This window comes from Herpailurus yagouaroundi, unplaced genomic scaffold (genome assembly GCF_014898765.1).
Source record: "Herpailurus yagouaroundi ecotype Mexico unplaced genomic scaffold, PumYag 251, whole genome shotgun sequence".
In the NCBI taxonomy this organism is placed as follows: domain Eukaryota; kingdom Metazoa; phylum Chordata; class Mammalia; order Carnivora; family Felidae; genus Herpailurus; species Herpailurus yagouaroundi.
The window spans coordinates 1,770,768-1,791,838 of NW_024412468.1; the positions used below are offsets into that span (position 1 = coordinate 1,770,768).

At 39.8% G+C, this 21,071-nt stretch overlaps 1 protein-coding gene across 1 annotated transcript in view; it reads left to right on the top strand.

The window, feature by feature from the left end:
• The window catches only part of DYNC2H1 (dynein cytoplasmic 2 heavy chain 1), a 351,138-nt gene that overhangs the window by 206,106 nt on the left and 123,961 nt on the right, over positions 1 to 21,071 (top strand). The window contains exons 81-83 of the mRNA XM_040460797.1: positions 7,748 to 7,823; positions 13,000 to 13,208; positions 15,817 to 15,921. Of these exons, the coding sequence (XP_040316731.1) occupies positions 7,748 to 7,823; positions 13,000 to 13,208; positions 15,817 to 15,921 (390 nt within the window). The remainder of the gene's footprint in view (positions 1 to 7,747; positions 7,824 to 12,999; positions 13,209 to 15,816; positions 15,922 to 21,071) is intronic.

Here is a 21,071-nt window from a genome sequence, read left to right on the forward strand (position 1 = left end):
GTACCTTGGTAATGGGGTTCTCTCATTCATGTTTACAAGACCACTTAACACCCTGCCTGGGTTTCCAGGTGGGCTAAGTAAGATTTGATGGGCTGTCTAGAGAGCCTTCCCACAATTTACATTATTTCTATTAGAAAATATGATATGAAAAACAAAAATTACCTTTTGAATTTTTTGTACCGTATTTTACAAAGCCTTAATCATATGCCACTGTGTCAGTAACTGTGCTACTCAGAGTGTACAGTTCTTAACCATTTTGGAATTAGAACCTCAATAGGAAATTGCTGTGTCAGGTAATACTGAGAGTTGAGGCCTTCTAACTTGAGAGTGTTATAAATATTAATCTCTGAAGTATTAAAAAAATTTTAAGTAAACACTTATAAATAAGGTTTAGTAGTGATATAATAAATATTATCAATACTTTATTTTGAGTAGGTAGGAAATGTATTTAATGTATTACAGGAAGCAAGCAGAAGTTAAGATGGTGGAGTAGTAAGGACACCCTGGACATGTCCCTTGAACTCAGCTAGATCAACATCAAACCATTTTGAACACATAGGAAATCAATCTCAGGATTCACACAATGATCTGCATAGTTTGAGGGAGAGAACATAGCAGGTGCATGGTGCTGAGAGGTGAAATGGTGAGCGAGAAGAGCCAGGGTGCCTCAGGGGGAGGCAGTCATTTTTGCCGAGAGGAGAGAGAGAGAGAGCAGTGCCTCCGGTTTTTGCAGGAAAGCACTTGCCCCAAAAGCAGATAGAAAGAGTGAAAACACTCTCCGGGGACTAGACAAGAAAATGTCCCCCAGAACCACCGATGAGGGAAAGGAGAGGTTTCGGTACCACCAGGTTTTTATAAATGGTGGGGCACCGAGTGTGACGTTTCAGAGGTCAGCACCTGGCGGTGTCCAGTGATGAAGAAGGGCGGAGTCCCCAGAGCAGCCACAGGGTCTGAGGGTCCCAGGGGTCACACCGGGAGAAGCGGTTCCCCTGCTTGCGAGAGCATTTGGTGGAGGTGATTTGGCGTCTCATGGGCAAAAGACCCAGGGGGCACCATCAAGCCCCACACTCACCAGCATAGGAACAAAGACTCCTGATGAGGGCAGCAAACCCTGGTTTAGCCTACTGACCATAGACTGCTGCAAAGCTCCAGTTCTAGGAGAGATGGGATCTAGCTTCATTTGGTTTTTTTTGTTGCTTATGATTTTTTTTTCCTCCACCTTGGATACAGAAAGAGCAAAATTATTTTTAAATTTTATTATTTATTTTTAAATTTTTAATTTTTTTCCCTCTTTTGTCTTTTTTCTTTCAAGCTTTTTATAAGCAGACCAAAACACACCTAGAATCTAGGTTCCTTTACTTGAATTTTTTAAAAATTAAAAATTTTTTATTTGTTATTTTTTTACTTTTTTAATTTTTTTCTTCCTCCAAAATGACAAGATAGAGGAATTCACCCCAAAAGAAAGAACAGGAAGAAATGACGGCCAGGGATTTAATCAGTACATATATAAGTAAGATGTCTGAACTGAGATTGAAAACAGTGATTATAAGAATATTAGCTGGGCTTGTAAAAAGCTAAAAAAACCCTAGAGAATCCCTTCCTGCCAATATAAAAGAGCCAAAATATAGTCTGGCCGAAATTAAAAATGCTATAACTGAGATGCAAACTGGATGGATGCCATGACAGTGAGGATGGCTGAAGCAGAGTAGCAATTCAATAATAAAGAAGATAAAAAAATGAAGGTGAAAAGAAGAGGGAAAGAAAGGTAATGGATCATAAAGGTAGACTCAGGAAACTCAGCATCTTATTAAAACGGAATAATATTCATATCATGGGAGTCCCAGAAGATGAAGAGAGAGAAAAGGGGGGATAAAGTTTATGTGAGCAAATTACAGTGGAAAACTTCCCCATTCTGGGGAAGAATGCAGACATAAAATCCTAGAAGCACAGAGAACCCCCATTAAATTCAGCCATTGCCAACCGTTGGCCAAGTCATATCACAGTCAAAAGCCAGCCATTGCCAAGACATATCATAGTCAAATTCACAAAATACAAGGAAAGAATTATGAAAGCAGCAAGGAAAAAAAAAAAGTCCTTAACCTACAATGGAAGACAGATCATGTTTGCAGCAGCCAAGAATTCTTTATTAGGCAAGGCTGTCTTTCAGAATAGAAGGAGGGTTAAAGACTTTCCTAGACAAAATCTTAAGGAGTTGGTGACCACTAAACCACCCTTGCAAGAAATTATAAAAGGGGCTCTTTGTAACATCACCAGAAACACCAACTCTACAGGTAACACACTGGCACCAAACTCCTCTATCTTTCAGCAATCACCCTGAATGCAAATGGACCTATATGCTAATCAAAAGACATTGGGTATCAGAATGAATAAAAAAAATAATACCCATCTATATGCTGCGTACAGGAGATTCATTTTAGATCTGAAGACATCAACAGATTGAAAGTGAGGGAATGTAGAACCATCTATCATGCTAATGGATGCCAAAAGAAAGCCTGAGTAGCCATACTTATATCAGACAAACTAGATTTTAAACGAAAGACTGTAACAAGAGTTGAAGAAGGGCATTATGTCCTAATTAAGGGGTCTATCCATCAAGAAGATCTAACAATTGTAAAGATTTATGCCCCTAACTTGGTATGCCCAAATATGTAAATCAATTAATAGCAAACATAAACTCATTCACAGTAATACAATAATAGTAGGGAACTTTTAACATACCACTTAGATCAAAGGACAGATCATCTAAGCAGAAAATCAACAAGGAAACTGGCTTTGAAGGACACGCTGGACCAGATGGACTTAAAAGATATATTCAGAACATTTCACACTAAAACAGAATACACATTCTTCTTAAGTATTCCTGGTACATTTGCCAGAATAGGTCACATACGTGGTCACAAATCAGCCCTCAACAGGTACAAAAGGTTGAGATCATACCATGCATATTTTCAGATCACAACGCTATGAAACTTGAAATCAACCCCAAGAAAAAGTTTGGAAAGCCTTTAAATACATAGAGGTTAAAGGACATTCCACTAAAGAATGAATGGGTTAACCAGGAAATTAAAGAAGAAATAAAAAAAAAAATACATAGAAGCAAATGAAAATGAAAAGATGACCATTCAAAACCTTTAGGATGCAGCAGAGGCATTCCTAAGAGAGAAATAATATTGCAATACAGGTCTTATACCTAACTCTAACACTTAAAGGGATTAGAAAAGGAGCAGCAGTTGAAGTCTAAAGCCAGCAGAAGAAGAGAAATAATAAAGACTAGAGCAGAAATAAATGATACAGGAACAAAAAACCCAGTAGAACAAATCAATGAAACTAAGAGGTGGTTCTTCAAAAGAATTAATAAAATTGATAAACTCCTAGCCAGACTTAATGAAAAGAGAAGAGAAAGGACCTAAATAAATAAAATCATGAATGAAAGGGGAGAGATCACAACTAACACCAAAGAAATATAAACAGTTATAAGAGAATATTATGAAAAATATGCCAACAAACTGGAGAATCTGGAAAAAATGGATAAATTTCTAGAAACATTGAAAGTACCAAAACAGGAAGAAATAGAAAATTTGAACAGACCCATAACCAGCAAAGAAATTGAAACAGTAATCAAAAATCTTCCAACAAACAGGAGTGTAGGGCAGCAAGATGGCTTCCCAAGGGAATTCTACCAGACATTTAAAGAAGAATTCATAACTATTCCTCTCAAACTTAAAAAAAAAAAAAAAATAGAAATGAGATGGAAACTTCCAAACTCATTCTGTGAGGCCAGCATTACCTTGATTCCAAAAACAGACAAAAACCCCACTAAAAAAGAGTTATAGGCCAATATCCCTGATTAACATGGATGCAGAAATTCCCAACAAAATACTAGCAAATCAAATTCAACAGTACATTAAAAGAATTATTTACCATGATCAAGTGGGATTTATCCCTGGGCTGCAGGGCTAGTTCAGTATTCACAAATAGATGAATATGATACACCACATTAATAAAAGAAAGTGTGCAAACCATATGTTCCTGTCAATAGATGCAGAAAAACATTTGACAAATTACAGCATCCATTCTTGATAAAAAAACAAAACCCTCAACAAAGTAGGGATAGATGGGACCTAACCATATACGAAAGACCCACAGTTAATACCATCCTCAGTGGGGAAAAACTGAGAGCCTTTCCCCTATGGTCAGGAACAAGACAAGGATGTCCCCTCTCACGATTACTATTTAACACAGCACTGGAAGTCTCAGACTTAGCAATCAGACAGCAAAAAGAAATAAAAGATAGCCAAGTCAGAAAGGAAGAAGTCAGATTTCCACTATTTACCAATGGCATGATACTCTATGTGGAAAACCTGAAAGATTCCACCAAAAAATTACTAGGACTAGTACATGAATTCAGCAAAGTTGCAGGATATAAAATCAACCTACAGAAATCTGTTGCAATTCTATACGCCAATAACAAAGCAACAAAAAGAAATGAAGGAATCCATTCCATTTGCAACTGCAGTTAGGTACCTAGAAATAAAGCTAAACAAAAAGGTAAAGATCTGTACTCTGAAAAATATAGAAGGCTTATGAAAGAAATTGAAGAGGACACAAAGAAATGGAAAAACATTTTATGCTCATGGATTGGAAGAACAAACATTGTTAAAATGTCTATACTACTTAAAACAATTCACACATTTAATGCATTCCCTGTCAAAATGCCACCAGCATTGTTCACAGAGCTAGGACAAACCTAAAATTTGTATGGAACACAAAAGACCCCAAATAGCCAAAGCAGTCCTGAAAAAGAAAAACAGAACTAGAGGCATCACAATTCTGGGTTTCAAAGTATATTATAAAGCTGTAGTCAGACCGTATGGTACTGGCATGAAAACAGACACATAGATTGATGGAACAGAATAGAAAACCCAGAATGGACCCACAATTATATGGTCAACTGATTTTTGATGAAGCAGAAAAGAATAGCCACTGGAGGAAAGACAGTCTTTTCAAGAAGTGATGTTGGGAAAACTGGACCACTTCCTTCTACCACGTACAAAGAATAAATTCAAAATGGATGAAAGACCTAAATGTGAGACAGGAAACCATCAAAATCTTCGAGAAGAACACAGGAAGCCACCTCTTGACCTTGGTCAGAGCAGCTTCTTACTAGAAATGTTGTTGGAGACAAGGGAAACATACTGATACTTCATCAGAATAAAAAGCTTCTGCACAGGAAAGGAAACAATCAACAAAACTAAAAGGCAACCTACAGAATTGGAGAAGATATTTCCAAATGACATCTATGATAGTTATCCAAAAGCTATAAAGAACTTAGCAAACTCAACATACAAAATACAAAAAAAACCAAATAACCCAGTTAAGAAATGGGCAGAATACATGAATAGACAGTTTTCCAAAGAAGACATCCAGATGGCTAACAGACACATGAAAAGATGCTCAACATCACTCATCATCAGGAAAGTATAAATCAGAACCATGATGAGATACCACCTCACACCTGTCAGGTTGGCTAAAATTAACAACACAAGAAACAACAGGTGTTGGCAAGGATGCACTGTTGGTAGGAGTGCAAACTGGTGCAGCCACTCTGAACAGTATGGAGGTTCCTCAAAAAGTTAAAAATAGAACCATCCTAGAATCCAACAGTTGCACTCCTAGGTATTTATAGGTATTTACACAAAGGATACAGATACACTAATTCCAAGGGATAGATGCATACCAATGTTTATAGCAGCACTATCATTAATAGCCAAATTATAGAATGAGTCTAAGTGTGTACCAACTGATGAATGGATAAAGAAGATGTGGCATATGTATACAATGGAGTATTATTCAGCCATCAAAATGAACGAAATCTTGTCATCTGCAATGACATGGATGGAGCTAGAGTGTATGTTGCTAAATGAAGTAAGTCAATCAGAGAAAGACAAATACCATATAATTTCACTCATGTGGAATTTAAGAAACAAATCAGATGAACATATATGAGGGGGAAAAGGAAAGGCAACAAACCAGAAGAGATTCTTTTTTTAATTTTCAAAAGAGACTCTTATTTTCAAAAGAGACTCTTAACGACAGAGAACAAGCTGAGCATTGATGGAGGGAGGGAGGTGGGCAATGGACTGGATGAGTGATGGGCATTAAGGAGGACACTTGGGAGGAGCACTTGGTGTTGTGTGTAAGTGCTGAATCACTGAATTCTTCTGAAGCCAATATTGCACTGTATGTTAACTAATTAGAATTTAAATAAAAAGTTGAAAGAAAATATATTGTCACTGAAGTTTGTTATTGTTGACAGGCATGTAACCCTTACAGATCTCTGATTCTTACCTGTACTGAATCTTAGCGAGTGAGGTTTAAATCTCGTGTGTGTGTGTGTGTGTGTGTGTGTGTGTGTGTGTGTGTTTACAATATCTATAATTTTAAAAAAGTATCCAAATGCTAGTGACCCCCAAATTTATGTATCTAGCTCAGACCCGTTCTCTAAGCCCTAGGTTTTTGTGTCCAACTCTTTATATGTGCCAGTTTGTTTCAGAAATGACTGAAAACCCCTGTGTTCTGGGTGTGAGCCTTAGAGCACAGACTTCTCCAGAGCATGGGTTTTTTCTCTTTGCTTCAGTGGTAGATTCTCACCGACCAGACAGTGCCTGGTGTGCAGCAGGCCCTCAGTAGCTTCCACTAGCTTCTCCTCTCTCATTTTACACAAATTCTCTAACTTTATTGTCCTAAGTGTCCATGTACTTACTCCTTCCTGTGTGTTCTACTCCCCGCTCCCCACCAGGGCGGCGGTGCCTTAACTCCTGGATGAGCTCAGACCTCTTTCTTGTGCAGACCATGTACGACTCTTTGCATCAAGCACGTTGTAGTTGTAGCCTGTAGTTGGAGGTGTGTTTGAGTGGTGGATTGTGCCCACCTACTTTTCCCCCTTGCCCACATTTTACTGACAGCCACCTGAGGGCAGAGATTATGTTTCGGTTCATTCTTTCATTCCCAGTGCTTTACATATAACATGCATTTTGTACATATTGTTTTGAATGATTAATGGATGAAATTTGTTTTGATATTCCTAAATACTATTAAAGTCTAAATAGATTTTAGTTTCAATGCATTACATTAAACTAAATTAGAGTGATTGGAAGTACCATCAGAATTTTTTTTACTTTTTTCATATTTTTATAAAACCTAGAGCTCTATGAATGTTCTTTTTATATAAGCATTGTAGCTTTTAGCTGCAAGTTTATAATTTAGTTCCAACATGAATGCTTCATGGGTGAAATGTACAGGAAATAATGCTTTATTTTTGGGCCTTTAAAAAATTTTTGTAACATTTCTTTTCTCATGTTTATTGACAAAACCCACAAGTCTGAAAGATAAAATTATAGAAAATATCTCACTGAATACACTGTACTTAGACTCCAAAATTTACTATACCAATTTGTTCCCTCTGTGACTGAATTGCCACAATACTTAAATGATAAAAACTATTCTAGTATTAAAAGTCCTTGGCATGCTGTGATGTCAGTAAATTTCTTTTAAAAAATTACTGTTACTTTAGAGTTATTGTTTTTATTAAAAAGTTTTGGGAGTTTTCCTTTTATTTCATTAGCATGTTTTGAACATTCTTAAGATTATAAAGTCGATGATGCCTACATGTGTATCTTTGAACACTGTTTGTAGGTCTTTAATATTTGTAAATTTGTTTTGATAGGGTTGGACCAAGTTTTATGAGTTTTCTTTATCAGATCTTCGGGCTGGATACAGCATTATTGACAGGCTCTTTGATGGTAAGTTCTAGTGATAACTGTCCTCTCTGATATTAATGGGAAAATTTTTTTGAGGTCTTACTAGCAGTGTGTTTTTTTCAAAATTGACTTCCATCATGAAACTTGTTTTTGCTTTTCATTTTGTGTTTTATGTCCTGGCTGCTGTACTTATGTTAGTGGCTAGTTCTCTATCTGTGATGGTCATTAGTTTTACATGCCATAGTTTTCTGATCTTTCTGTAGCTCTCAGGAAGCCAAAACCTGGAGAGACGTTGTCTTCACTTTGTGGCCTTCCTAGGTTTCAGGCTTAGGAAGAATTGTTCAGCTCTCTGGAACTGTGAAATCGGGGACTATGCTAGACTAACGTCAATACTACACATCTGTAGAATCTAAACTTATGGTTAAGTAGGAGTTAAGGATCAAGGTGCAAATAATAGACTGTAATAGACAAGACCATGTGATGTGATCGGTTGAGGCCATCCTGCCCTCTGCCCTCTGATGTGTATTGTGCAGGGGTGCAGGGGCACGGCAGGGGATGCGAGGGTTTAGAGCAGGGATGGATTGGAGGAGAGAATATATTCATAGGGATCTCAAACTTAAAAATGCCCCTGCAGCCCCACCAAGCCCTTCCCTGAATCCCCCGTTTCAGTAAACACCACCACCAGTCGTGTATTTGTCCAGGGTCAGAACCTGTGAACCACCTGGGTTCTTTTTCTCATCCTTAAATGTCCAGTGTCTGGGCAATTTCTGTCCCTTCCATGTCCAAACCGGATCCCGATTCTGCTCATTGACTCAGCCTCCTCAGTGCTTGCTGGTCCGAGAAGAGCTGCTTACGCAGGCTTCTTTGTGATCAGCACTCTCTGAAACATTCGCCACGCGTAAACCAAGCGTTGAGAAAAGTAAAATGAGGTACGTCGTCCCTGTTTAAAACCTGCAGCCACCTTAGTCCTTTCTTTTCCTCTGACAGGCCAGGCCTGTTCTCCCTGAAGTTCTCGGTGGGTGCTCTTCTGAAGTGCCTCTGTCCCAGACCTCTATGTGATCCCTTCGTTCACATCTCCACGTCGGGGCTCTTCTTCAGAAAAGCTTTGCGTTACCACCAAGTCTAAGTCATTGTAAAAGCTCTTCTCTACCCACTTGTTCTGTTGTGTTGTTGGAGCGTGTCAGTGCGACCTTGTTCATCTGTCCCCACTAGAGCACCATCTACCTTAAAGCAAAGTTTTTGGCTGTATGTCCTTAATGCCTGTAGCAGGACCCAGGGTAGACACTCCGTTATTGTTAGTTGAATTAATATCAGACACCAGAAATTATTCTGTAGCGTATCTTTGGCAGAATGATAGGGATGGACATCTAGTATGTAGCCAAGTCCCAGTTTAATTTATATGTTTATGACATTAAAGTTTTAAATGATATATGTACAAAAAGTACTTATAAGATCATATCTCAGTGAAATTTCCAGAAAATGAGCAGACTCATGTAGCCAGCACCTTAATCAAGAAATAACATCAGGGGCGCCTGGGTGGCGCAGTCGGTTGAGCGTCCGACTTCAGCCAGGTCACGATCTCGCGTTCCGTGAGTTCGAGCCCTGCGTCGGGCTCTGGGCTGATGGCTCAGAGCCTGGAGCCTGTTTCCGATTCTGTGTCTCCCTCTCTCTCTGCCCCTCGCCCGTTCATGCTCTGTCTCTCTCTGTCCCAAAAATAAATAAACGTTGAAAAAAAAAATTAAAAAAAAAAAAAAGAAATAACATCACCAGTAATTCTGATTCCACTCTATCTCATGCTGCCTTACGGTCATGACCATCCCCAACCCCCACCGCCACCCCCACTGCCCTGTCCCTCCGCTCCTGTGGTAAACACCAGGCATCTCCTAACTATATACAGCAATTTTGCCTGTGTTCGTACAGCTGGGATCGTACGTCACGTACTGCTTAGTCCTTAGGTTCTTTCAGTTCACGTTGTCTTGAGAGATTCGTCTGTATGGTTACATGCAGGTACAAGTCATTTATTATCAGTGCAATATAGTGTGTCATTCTTTGATCATGTGACTTCTGTCGGTGGACATGTGGGTCCTGTGGGGTGGTGGTGATCTCGCTGCTACCTTCAGTAACAATTTGGATATGTTTGTGTTGAGTCTGTATGTAGGGGTAGGTGGGACGTTCGTTTGTTCACCATTAGTGAATGCCAAATAATATTCTAAGTGAGTTTTTCTGCATGGTACAGATTTCTCAATTACACGTGGTAAAAGTGTATATGAACTTAAAATTTAGTAAATGGGCATATATTGAATCTTTGTAATTAACCCCAGTTCAACAGAGTGTTACCAACCTTCCAGAAGCACCTCCCCTGCTCCTTGATACACATGACCCCACAGTGCCCTAGTGCATGCCAAGGGTAGCCACTTTTCTGACTCTTCGAGTGATTGTTTTCAGTATTAATACAGTATGTACTAAGGCTTTAGCTTGCATTGAAACTTGGTCATTTTTCTTTTTCTTTGTATTTTCAAGTTTTTCTTTAAAATTGTTAATGTTTATTTATTTTTGAGAGTGAAAGAGACAGAGTGTGAACGGAGTAGGGACAGAGAGAGGGAGACACAAAATCTGAACCAGGCTCCAGGCTCCCAGCTGTCAGCATAAAACCCGACATGGGGTTTGAACCCACAAACTGTGAGATCATGACCTGAGCTGAAGTCGGACGTTTAACTGACTGAGCCACCCAGGTGCCCCTCAAATGTTTCTCTAAATTCCTTTTAGTTAGGGGCACCTGGGTGGCTCAGTCGGTTAAGCCTCTGACTTGGTTTCAGCTCAGGTTATGATCTCATGATTCATGAGATAAAGTCCTACGCCAGGCTCTGTGGTGACAGCATGGAGCCTTCTTGGGATTCTCCCTTTCTCTCTGCTCCCCCCTGGCTTGTGTTTACTCATTCTCACTCCTTCGCTTGCTCGCTCGCACTCTGTCTCTCTCTCTCTCAAATAAATAAACTTTAAAAATAAATAAATTCCAGTTAATATGCACTGTAGTATTGGTTTCAGGAACTTAATTTAGTGATTCATCACTTACACACAATGCCCAGTGCTCATCACAGGTGCTGTCCTTAGTCCCCATCACTAATCTAGCCCATCCCCCACCCTCTTTCCTCCATCGACCCTCAGTTTGTTCTCTGTCGTTAAGAGTCTCTTGTGGTTTTTTCCCCTCCTTTTTTTATTCCCACACTTCCCGTAAATTCATCTGTTTTGTTTCTTAAATTCCACATATGAATGAAATCATATGATATTTGTCTTTCTCTAATTGTGCTTAGCATAATACATTCTAGTTCCATCCATGTCCTTGCAAATGGCAAAATTTCATTCTTTTTGATGGCTGAGGAATATTCCATTGTATACATACACCACATCTTCTCTATCCATTCATTAGTCAGTGGACACTTGGGCTATTTCCATAATTTTTCAAAATGCTTTAAACTTCATTTTTATAGTATCACTATGAGATCATCATTATTAGTGCCCTTTGAGGATGAGGATACCAAAGCAAGGAGTTTGAATGATTTGTCATTATGTTTGACACTTGTGATGGAATTAATTAATAGCCTCACATTATTTTTTACACATATCACACCATTGAGTTGTTGTGAATAAGAGGCCCGTGCTTTAAAGTGATAGTGCATCTCATGGTAAAAATCTAACTGTATAATCTTAGGATTCTAGAATTTCTTCGCATGTACACAATTAAGTACAAAAAAGAGAAAAAGCTCTAATTATATGGGTGAGAAATTATGTAGCTCATAAGACCCGGGCCACATGTATAATCTTGATGCCTGAGTTTCCTGATCTGTAAAATAGGGTGATAGCAGACGCATGTCCATTGATTCAATTTTTGAGAAGGTTGAATGAGAAAAGCCCCATGAAGCATTTGATATTTAGTACATTGACTATATTGAGTAAGTTAGCAGTAATTGACTGTTTTTGCTATTGCTATGATTTCAGTTCTGGTTTTTTAATCTTAAACAAAACTCACCTTGAGAACAGTGGGTGTAAGACACATAAGGTCTTAAAAGTTATATAAAATATATTTTACATAATAGCTAGTTGTATTTTATAGATTGAAGGTCCATTAATGTTTCTCTGTGCCCTGGTGGCCTACCTATGCATGAATGGCTTTTCCATTACTAATCTATTACTTAGTAAACAGCAAGGTAGCGCTAGAAAATGGAGTCCTGGTGAAGTCCCTTGTTATAGCTGTTTGGCCACTGTTGATCATAAGACGTAGGCAGGAAGCAACTTTAATCAGTCTTCCATGCTGCAGACGCCCTGTCCGGCAGGAGGCCACCTTGATCACCTGTGCGCTGTGGCCTGAAGTAGCACAGAGATCTTTGTGCGATCTCGGACTTTATAGTAATCAAATGCAACTAGACCAGCCCTGCTAGTAGTGAGGGGAACCAGCTACTATAAATGTAATGGTTTCCTATAGTTACTGCGGACGTGAGGTTTAATTCTTACATTTTAAAATTACCACTGAACTGTGGTTAAGAGAATGCTTTGTCGCAAAATGAAATAATGACTTGAGAGTCTCGTGTTGTTTTATACTACATTTCTTTACTAGAATAGGAAATGGACAGTTGACTGTTAAAATCAGGACATTTAGAAGATTACAATATGTGAAGTGATTTTTTTCAAGTTTCCTTATTCAGATTTTTTTTTTATGAACTGAGATTTTCATCGTTATATAAAAATAGGCTTTGGATATATTCTAAATAGGACTTTCCCATCTGAGGAGGCAGTGCTGTGTGGTCGATAAGAGTACAGCTTTGGGTCCAGATCTTTGGGACTGTGTGACTTTCTGATTTTGGTCACTCAGCCTCTGTTCCTCAATTTATTCATCAGTGTAATTAGATCTTTTTAATATTTCTATGTTATGAGGCTTAAGTGACTTTGGGGAATTTTACTTGATTAAATAATCTCAATACATACTAGCCGTTCTATGATTATATTAATATTAATTATTATTAAGAATTTATTAATGAGCTGTACATTCATATTAGTGAGATTGTAAGGAATGATTTAACTTGGTTAAATGTATATTGTCATATCCTATAAATATAACTGGAGCCAAGAATTTAGTTAATATCTCAGAATAATTTAGAATATTTTTAGAATATTTCTAATATGTTAGAAATAAAGCTAATAAAAGTTTGCTTTAAAATTCTAGGTACCAAAGATGTTCAGTGGGAATTTTTACACGGTTTACTTGAAAATGCTATTTATGGCGGACGCATAGATAACTATTTTGACCTTAGAGTTCTTCAGTCATACCTGAAACAGTTTTTTAATTCTTCAATAATTGATGTTTCAAACCAAAGGAACAAGAAAAGTATTTTTCCATATTCCATATCTCTCCCCAAATCCTGCAGCATTCTGGTAGGTAAAATTCATCGTGTGTAATCTATTCCCAAATACCTGAATCCTTTTCTTAAATTGTTGAATACATACATGTTTATTTTCAAATGCACAAGTAATTCCCTTTCACAAGTATGGATTATTGTTATGCACTGTGCGGCCTATTTCTGGTGTCTTACACACTTGTGAATACTTACAGGAGATTGATGATAACCGGATGCAGTGTGTAGGGAAATCTTGGAGGGAGTGGCCAAGGGAAATGTTACAAATGTAAGAGCACTGTGAAGATCCACAAGGAGAGGGTCCACGAGTTTCCAGTGGGCACAGGGAAACTGAAAGAAGTCCAACACTCTTTAACAAATCTGTCTTCATTTGCTGGCTTATAAGTTTAAATCAGCTCTAACCATATGAGGGTTACACTCTTGGTGGCTCTGGTAGTAACGTTGTCGTTGAGGGGTATTTACTTTAGCCAGCTGGAGCTTTCCACCTTGAGTCATCCCACAAAAGCCGGTAGGATGAAGTCCTTTTTTCCACAAAGTAGCGCAAAATGTGGCCCGAAGATGTCAAGTCTCATTTATGTGGCCTCAAACTTATCTTGGCTTAAAGTCCAAATAATGTCCTAGAACATGAAAATCATTTATCTCTTCATGAATTACAGGGATACATATTCAGTTGTATACTTCTCTCGGAATTATGCATTTTTTTTTGTCATCTAAGTATTTTTCAAGAAGATTCTTTTGTTTCAGTGGCATAATTGTCAAAAGTAAAAGTTTCGAAATCAATATTGAATATATTACCAAATGTCTTACCTGTTAAGTATCCCGTCTGTTTTGTTTTTCAGTATCTTTCACTCATTTAGTCATGTATTCAGTACATGACTAAGCGCCCCCAAATATCCGTGCACCTGCCGGTGGCCCTGTTCCAGACTGTGTGGGCACCGCGGGCATCTGTGGGGCTGACCTCCTAGCGAGAGGGCCTCACCCAGCAAATAGAGGCGTCACGTGGCTATTCATGGCGCGCTCATTTCACACAGTGCACTGACTGGTCTCCCCTCTCTATTTGAGGTTTAAACTGAAAAGTAAAAGCCCCACAGAAAGTGCACATCATTAATGTCCTCGGCAGTGAATTTTATACGCTGAGCATGTGAGTGTAACCAGTACTGGGATCCGGAAACAGAACGTGACCAGCTCCCCACATGTCCTCCTCCTGCCCCCTGTCATTGCCGCGTCCCCCTCACAGATGAGGCCCTTCTAATACCGACGTTAGTTTCACCTGTTTTTGAGCTTTGCGTAAATGTTCTCATGGGGTGTATATCCTTTTGCCTCGAAGTGTGGAGAAATCCGTGTGGACGTGCAGCTGTGTGTTAGGGAAGAAACGTGTCGGTGTACAGTTGTCGGGGAGAGCAGACGTAGCCAGTAGAGATGAAAGAGGTTGACAGCCATGTTGAAATGAACAAAGGGAAGTGATAGACAAAAGTTGCTCTGTATTTATAGGATGATTTGTGAGAATCAGTGTTTGGCTTTCTGTCTAGTAGAGTCCTACAGAAGGAGGAAGCCAGAGCTTCCCGGGCGGGTGACGACACCTGCGTGTGCCCTACACTGCACACGCATATACAAGCCTGCCCTGGGTGCTCCTGTACGCACGTGCTTACACCCCTCTATGTATTGGGATTCAACGGTTTGACGAAGTTAACCAGTGTTCACTTACAGATAGGATGGGAAAGATTTCCAAAAAAAAAAAAAAAAAGCATGCCTTTCCAAAATTTGACAGGTTTGCAGGCCCTGGGCTTCCTGGAGTTCAACTGTTGCCCTGGAAATAGTTGTCAGACAGCCCCCAAGGATGGGAAAGAATGCTGGAGTCTCTTTAACAGCTGTTCCTCCTAGTTCAGCAAGAATGGTGTAGACGCACACGCAGTGTCCCCTTGAAAATAATTCGTTCTTCCTGACAGCAAGCAAACAAAACAGGTCTTACCCTTGAGCCAAACCGAATAAATTCTCCCTCTTGGTCCACACTTAGGTTTCTCATCTAGAGTTTTGACTCTAACTGTGCTTGGTAAATTGAGCCTTTGCAATGCTGACAGTAATTTGGGGTGAAATGAGAGGATTATCAGTGCATTTCATTACACTTCACCAGCGGACTGAGGACTCACTGGGTAATGGCTTTATGGAAAGTGTTTACAGAGAGCTTTTTGCTTTCCAGTGTAAGTGTATGGAGGTTTCTGGGGTGTCAGGAATATTTATCTTAGGGTAAGCGGAGCTGCGCTCTGCACATCGGTCGTGGGTCGGATGCATGGTAAGTAATCACGGGGCTTTCCTGGAAACATGTTATGTGACATCTGACACAGTAGCCACAGCCACTCAGGTAGTTCGGTTTAATAAATGCAGGGTCCCTTTGAATGCGCGGAGTTGAATGTAAAAAATCCAGTATCACATAAGCTAGGGATGAACAAGTGGTAATGAGCATATTTTCTGAAGATGACTAAGTGAGTGTTACCCAGACTGAAAGGGAGATTGACCTGGAAAGCGTAATCATGTGAATAACCGATACTTCAGTACTTGCCAGTATCTGATTTCAGTGGTTGTAAGTTAAGTGCTTACCGAAAAGCTGGTTTCCACTTGTTCACACTTAGGACTACCGTGCTCTCATCGAAAAGCTTCCGGAGGACGACAAGCCTAGTTTCTTCGGTCTTCCTGCCAACATTGCTCGCTCGGCCCAGCGCATGATCAGTTCTCAGGTAACCTAGGACAAGGGGTGCTGGAGGGAAATGTCGCTCGGGAGCCTGAGAGCAACAGCATGAGACTTGCTTTAATCTACAGACCCCACAAGCTCATACTGAAAATTTGTATTTTATTTAGCACAGTACATTCCGGTCCCACCCTAAATAAATTTTAAAGGAGCCAAATGGCTCTATATTAAGAGATTTGTTAAAATCCGTAAAATAACACACTGAACACTATTGCCTCATCCAAAATACATGTATTTTACCTCTTGTGATTATTTTCAGGCTACTTTTTTTTAAGTTTTTAAATGTCAATTCCCGAATTTTTAACCATACAGTGTAGTATTAGTTTCAGATGTACAATGTTGTGACTGAACACTTGCACACATCACCTGGAGTGCGTCACCACAAGTACCCTCCTTCACCCCCATCCCCCACCCACCTCCCCGCTGGTGACCAGCAGTGTGATCTCTAGAGTGAGGAGTCTGTTTCTTGTTGCCCTCTCTCTTTTCCTTTTGTTCACTTGTTTTATTTATTAGATTCCACACATGAGTGAGATCCTTTGAGATTTGTCTTTCTCTGACTGACTTATTTCACTTAGCGTAACACACTCTGGTTCCATCCACGTCGTTGCAAATGGCAAGATTTCATTCTTTTTGATGGCTGAGTAATATTCCTCTGTGTGTGTGTGTACGTGTGTGTGTACACACCACATCTCCTTTATCCATTCATCAGTCGAGGAACAGTTGGGCTCTCTCCGTATTTTGGCTGTTGTCGATAGTGCTGCTGTAAACATCTTTGCACCTTTCTATGTAAGATAAACCTTTTTAAACAGAACAGGATACTGCAGAAGAGTCAAAACTTCCTTAATTATTAGAAAATGTATTGGCCATCCTTACTGTGTGTGTCAAGAATTCAAAAGATTGAAATAATTTCTTTGGAAAATGACTAAAGAGTATTTTTCAGAGTCTGTTATTTTACCTGGCATGCCTTTCATTTAACATCCAACATTGCATTTTTAAGCCATCTTTTGGCATTTTACGATTTTTTTGTTTAGGTCAGTGTTGGCGTTTCCTTTTTAAGAAAGAAAAAATGAGGAAATGGAATGAATAAGCAGCTTGCAAGTTAACAGGATGCTAATGACATGTTTTCCTGGTCTTCTCAATGCCAGCCAGGTGTGATTGCTTGAGGCCGTGCATCACAGGATCGCCTAGTGTGCTTTACACGGGATGTTTCAGTCAGAGGCTCCTCCCAGATTTAATAGTGGAAGCATGAATCACGTAGGCATTGTATAAGAATCATGATCTAGGAATAAAGGAGAAAATTAGGATGTTTTGAGGAAATGAAGGCTAGTTCTGGTCCTAAGACATTAGGAGCAAGGAGAAAAATAGATTGGAAAACTGGTTTGTAGAATCCCTTTTGTCTCAGAACAGTTAGTTTTCCTAAAATGATGTCCTGTACTGTGTGCACTCCTGACATCATATTACTAAGCAGTGTCAGTCAATAGCTTTACTTAGGTCTTTTTTAAATCGTGATTTTTGTATTCTCCCACGTAGTGTCGTTTAGGTCCTTGTTAATACACGTTTATCATGACGATGGTAGTGGTGGTGATAGTTTCGTACTTACCTGCCTTCCGAATTTGGCTTTGCTAAGCACTTTACGTGTATTACCTCATTTAACTCTGAAAACACTACTGTGATATGAGGGTCATTATTGAACTCACTTTACAGTTGAGAAGATCGAGGCCACAGGAGATTATTTTTCCCAAGATCACACTCTTTTTTTTTTTGTTTTTGTTTTTGTTTTTGTTTTTCAACGTTTATTTATTTTGGGGACAGAGAGAAACAGAGCATGAACGGGGGAGGGGCAGAGAGGGAGACACAGAATCGGAAACAGGCTCCAGGCTCCGAGCCATCAGCCCAGAGCCCGACGCGGGGCTCGAACTCACGGACCGCGAGATCGTGACCTGGCTGAAGTCGGACGCTTAACCGACTGCGCCACCCAGGCGCCCCAAGATCACACTCTTAGTAGGTGAACAAACCGGGTCAGTGAGCATGAGTTCACGTGTACACGGCCCAGCCTGCCCCCACGGCGGTTCCAGCCCTCTTCCATCATGAGAGTACATACTTCTCTCCATAGAGGTTTCCTGTTTCGCACTGCCTCCTTTTCGTGGGGGAGAAAAACCCTTTTGCTAGGTAAACGTCTTTGGTAAAATAGTCTTTTTTGCATTTTGTCACCTGTTGACCTAGGAACTCAGGTCATATCTTAATCACAAACATGTTGTTTTAATAAACTTTATGAATGGGAAGTCTGGAAGATAAGTGAATAAATTAATGAAATATTTGAAAAGTTAAGAAAATCTCAAGTATCTTGACATTAAAATGTAATGCAGTTTAAATCAACTGCCTGTGGAGTATTATCCGGCATCTGTATTCTCAGGAATCCTTCAGAGCTTAGAAATTGCTTTATAGCTAGACTTAAGAGTCTTTAGCGCAAGCAACAGTTTTTACAGAAATAATTCTCTAATTCACTGCTTCATGAAAGATGTACCACTTCCTCATTGTGATTCAAAAGTGCCATCGTGATTTTATAGTGAATATTCATTACAAGACTAAGTAGAATTTGTGTCCATTGTTGATCTAAATACCATGGTACCTGCGTATCTTAAACTCATGGTGATACCTTAAACTCGTAGAGGATGAGGCTGTGTAGAAGAGGGGCCATCGTGACTCCTGCCCACGTAGTGTGTGCAGTGGGACAGCATCTGGCACTGAGGCTGGTGGAGAATTGAGAAAGTAGCGGCATAAAAAATTACAGCTGCAAACAAGTGAATAAGACCACGTGATGGATGAAGGAACCTCATAGTATTTCTAAGGCTTGGGGATTATAAATTCCCACCAGAAATTGGATATTAAGGTATGTAAAATCGATAAGGAACATGAGGCTTTAACCATATTGGTGAAACCTCAAAGCCAGAATGAAGTACTCGGAGAAGTAACAAGGGTATCTCCTTGGTTCTTGTGGGAGCTGTGTTCCGTACCCACGCGCACTTGTCTGCTCCAGTAACAGCCAGCCCCGGTCTGTGACTCCACCTCTTTACATTACTGTTCCCTTCACAACAACGGGCCATAGGTCTGTAAGATCTCAGAGATCCAAATCTGTTGTTTTCTCTTTCTTTTTCCCAGATTTGTCTCCTTGTCACTGTAAAAGCAACAGACCCATGTCTTTACCGTTTCTTTTTTCTTTTCTTTCCCTCTTTTTATATTTAACTGTTCACCCACGATTGCGGATGTAGATTAATCCTCAAACTGACATAATTGTTTTTCTAAGTTAAAGCCTGGAAAATGTCTGAGGGTGGTGGTGCTGGCCACTTACATGAGAATTATTTGGCAAGTTTATCTTCAATAGGTGGATTGCTAAGCAGCATCCAAGATGTGTAAAATTGGACTGTTGAGTGGGGCTTTGGAATCTGTTTTGGCATGAATTCGTAGGCACCCTCAACTTTGAAAGCATCTGTACTACAGTTGTGAGAAACTGAGAATTTCTCACGTTGCTATTCTGAGTCGCACAAAATCCGCATATTCGTTCATCCCTGGATATCTGCATGGCTTGCTCTTTTATTCCCTTTAGGTGACATCATCACAAAGGCCTTTCAGACTTACTTTAAATAGCAACTTCCCGCAAACCTTGGTATTACTTCTCCTTTGAATGGGCTTCATTTTTCTCTTAAGATGCGTGTTTCTGCAGGACCCGTGTGTGTTTCTTTAGTTCTGAAATTTTTACTATCTTTTCAAAACACTATCTTTGATCTATATAAAAGATTACATATGTAACATTTATATATATGTATATATATATATGTAATTCATATTAAAAAGTATGATGATGTAATGAGACTCATGAACCAACAAGCAAGAACAAGGATATTACCAATAGCTTAAATCAACTTACATGATTCTTCTGTTCATCTCCCTTTCTGCTAAAGGAGCTACCATTCACTTTTGTTTTAAACTTCTTTAATACCTTTGTACTTCTTAAACACTTGTATTACATGCATGCATTTACACACACACACACACGTTCTTACAAGTATATTGCTTCCTTTAGATAATTAAAAAAAAATTTTTTAGGGGCGCCTGGGTGGCTCAGTCAGTTGAGCTTCCGACTTCAGCTCAGGTCATGATCTCACAGTCTGTGAGTTGGAGCCTCGTGTCAGGCTCCTTGCTGACAGCTTGGAGCCTGGAGCCTGCTTTAGATTCTGTGTCTCCCTCTCTCTCTGACCCTCCCCCCGTTCATGCTCTGTCTCTGTCTCTCTCTCTCAAAAATAAACAAATTGGTTTATTTTTGAGAGAGAGAGAGAGAGAGAGAGAGAGCGTGTGCGCGGTCAGCAGGGGGAGCCGGGGGTGGAGAGAGGGAGACACAGAATGTGAAGCAAGCTCTAGGCTCTGAGCTGTCAGCACAGAGCCCGACACGGGGCTCGAACTCATGAACCATAAGATCATGACCTGAGCCGAAGTTGAATGCTTAAGCGACTGAGCCACCCAGGTGCCCCGCTAATTTTTAAATTATAAAACAGTGTCTTTCATGTGGTGTTCTAGGACTAGCATATCTCATTTTACATTATTTTTCTAAGGTGTGTAGGTCACTGGCTTAGCTGTAGTTTCATTCATTATTACTGCAGTGTAATCATACATAACATCATGTATATTACATAATGTACATATAATTATGTAAATGACGCACTGCTACACACGATGTTGCTGTGTACCTGTGTGTACGTCTCATGGTCTGTCGAGTGCAGGAGTTTCTCACGATGTGCATCCCCAAATGGACCGTGTGCGCATGGTTTCAGGTCTGTGCTACCGTACACTGTCCCCAGAAGGTCTTGTGTCCACACCCTTTAATTCCCACCAGGTGGTATTTTTGGATGCCTTCATATTTGTTAAACTGATGGGTTACACTGCTATCTCGGTGTGGTCTTAGCTTGTATTTCTTATTTTTGAGATTGAATATCCTTCTATGTATTTATGGGCCATCCCTGATTTTTAAGTGCAGGGACAGCAGTGAGACAGATGTGTCTGCAGCCCATTTGGAGGGAGCGACATGGTGGGATGTGAGGCCAGGAGGCAGCAGGGGCAGCGGGGGGCCACACAATGATGAGCCTT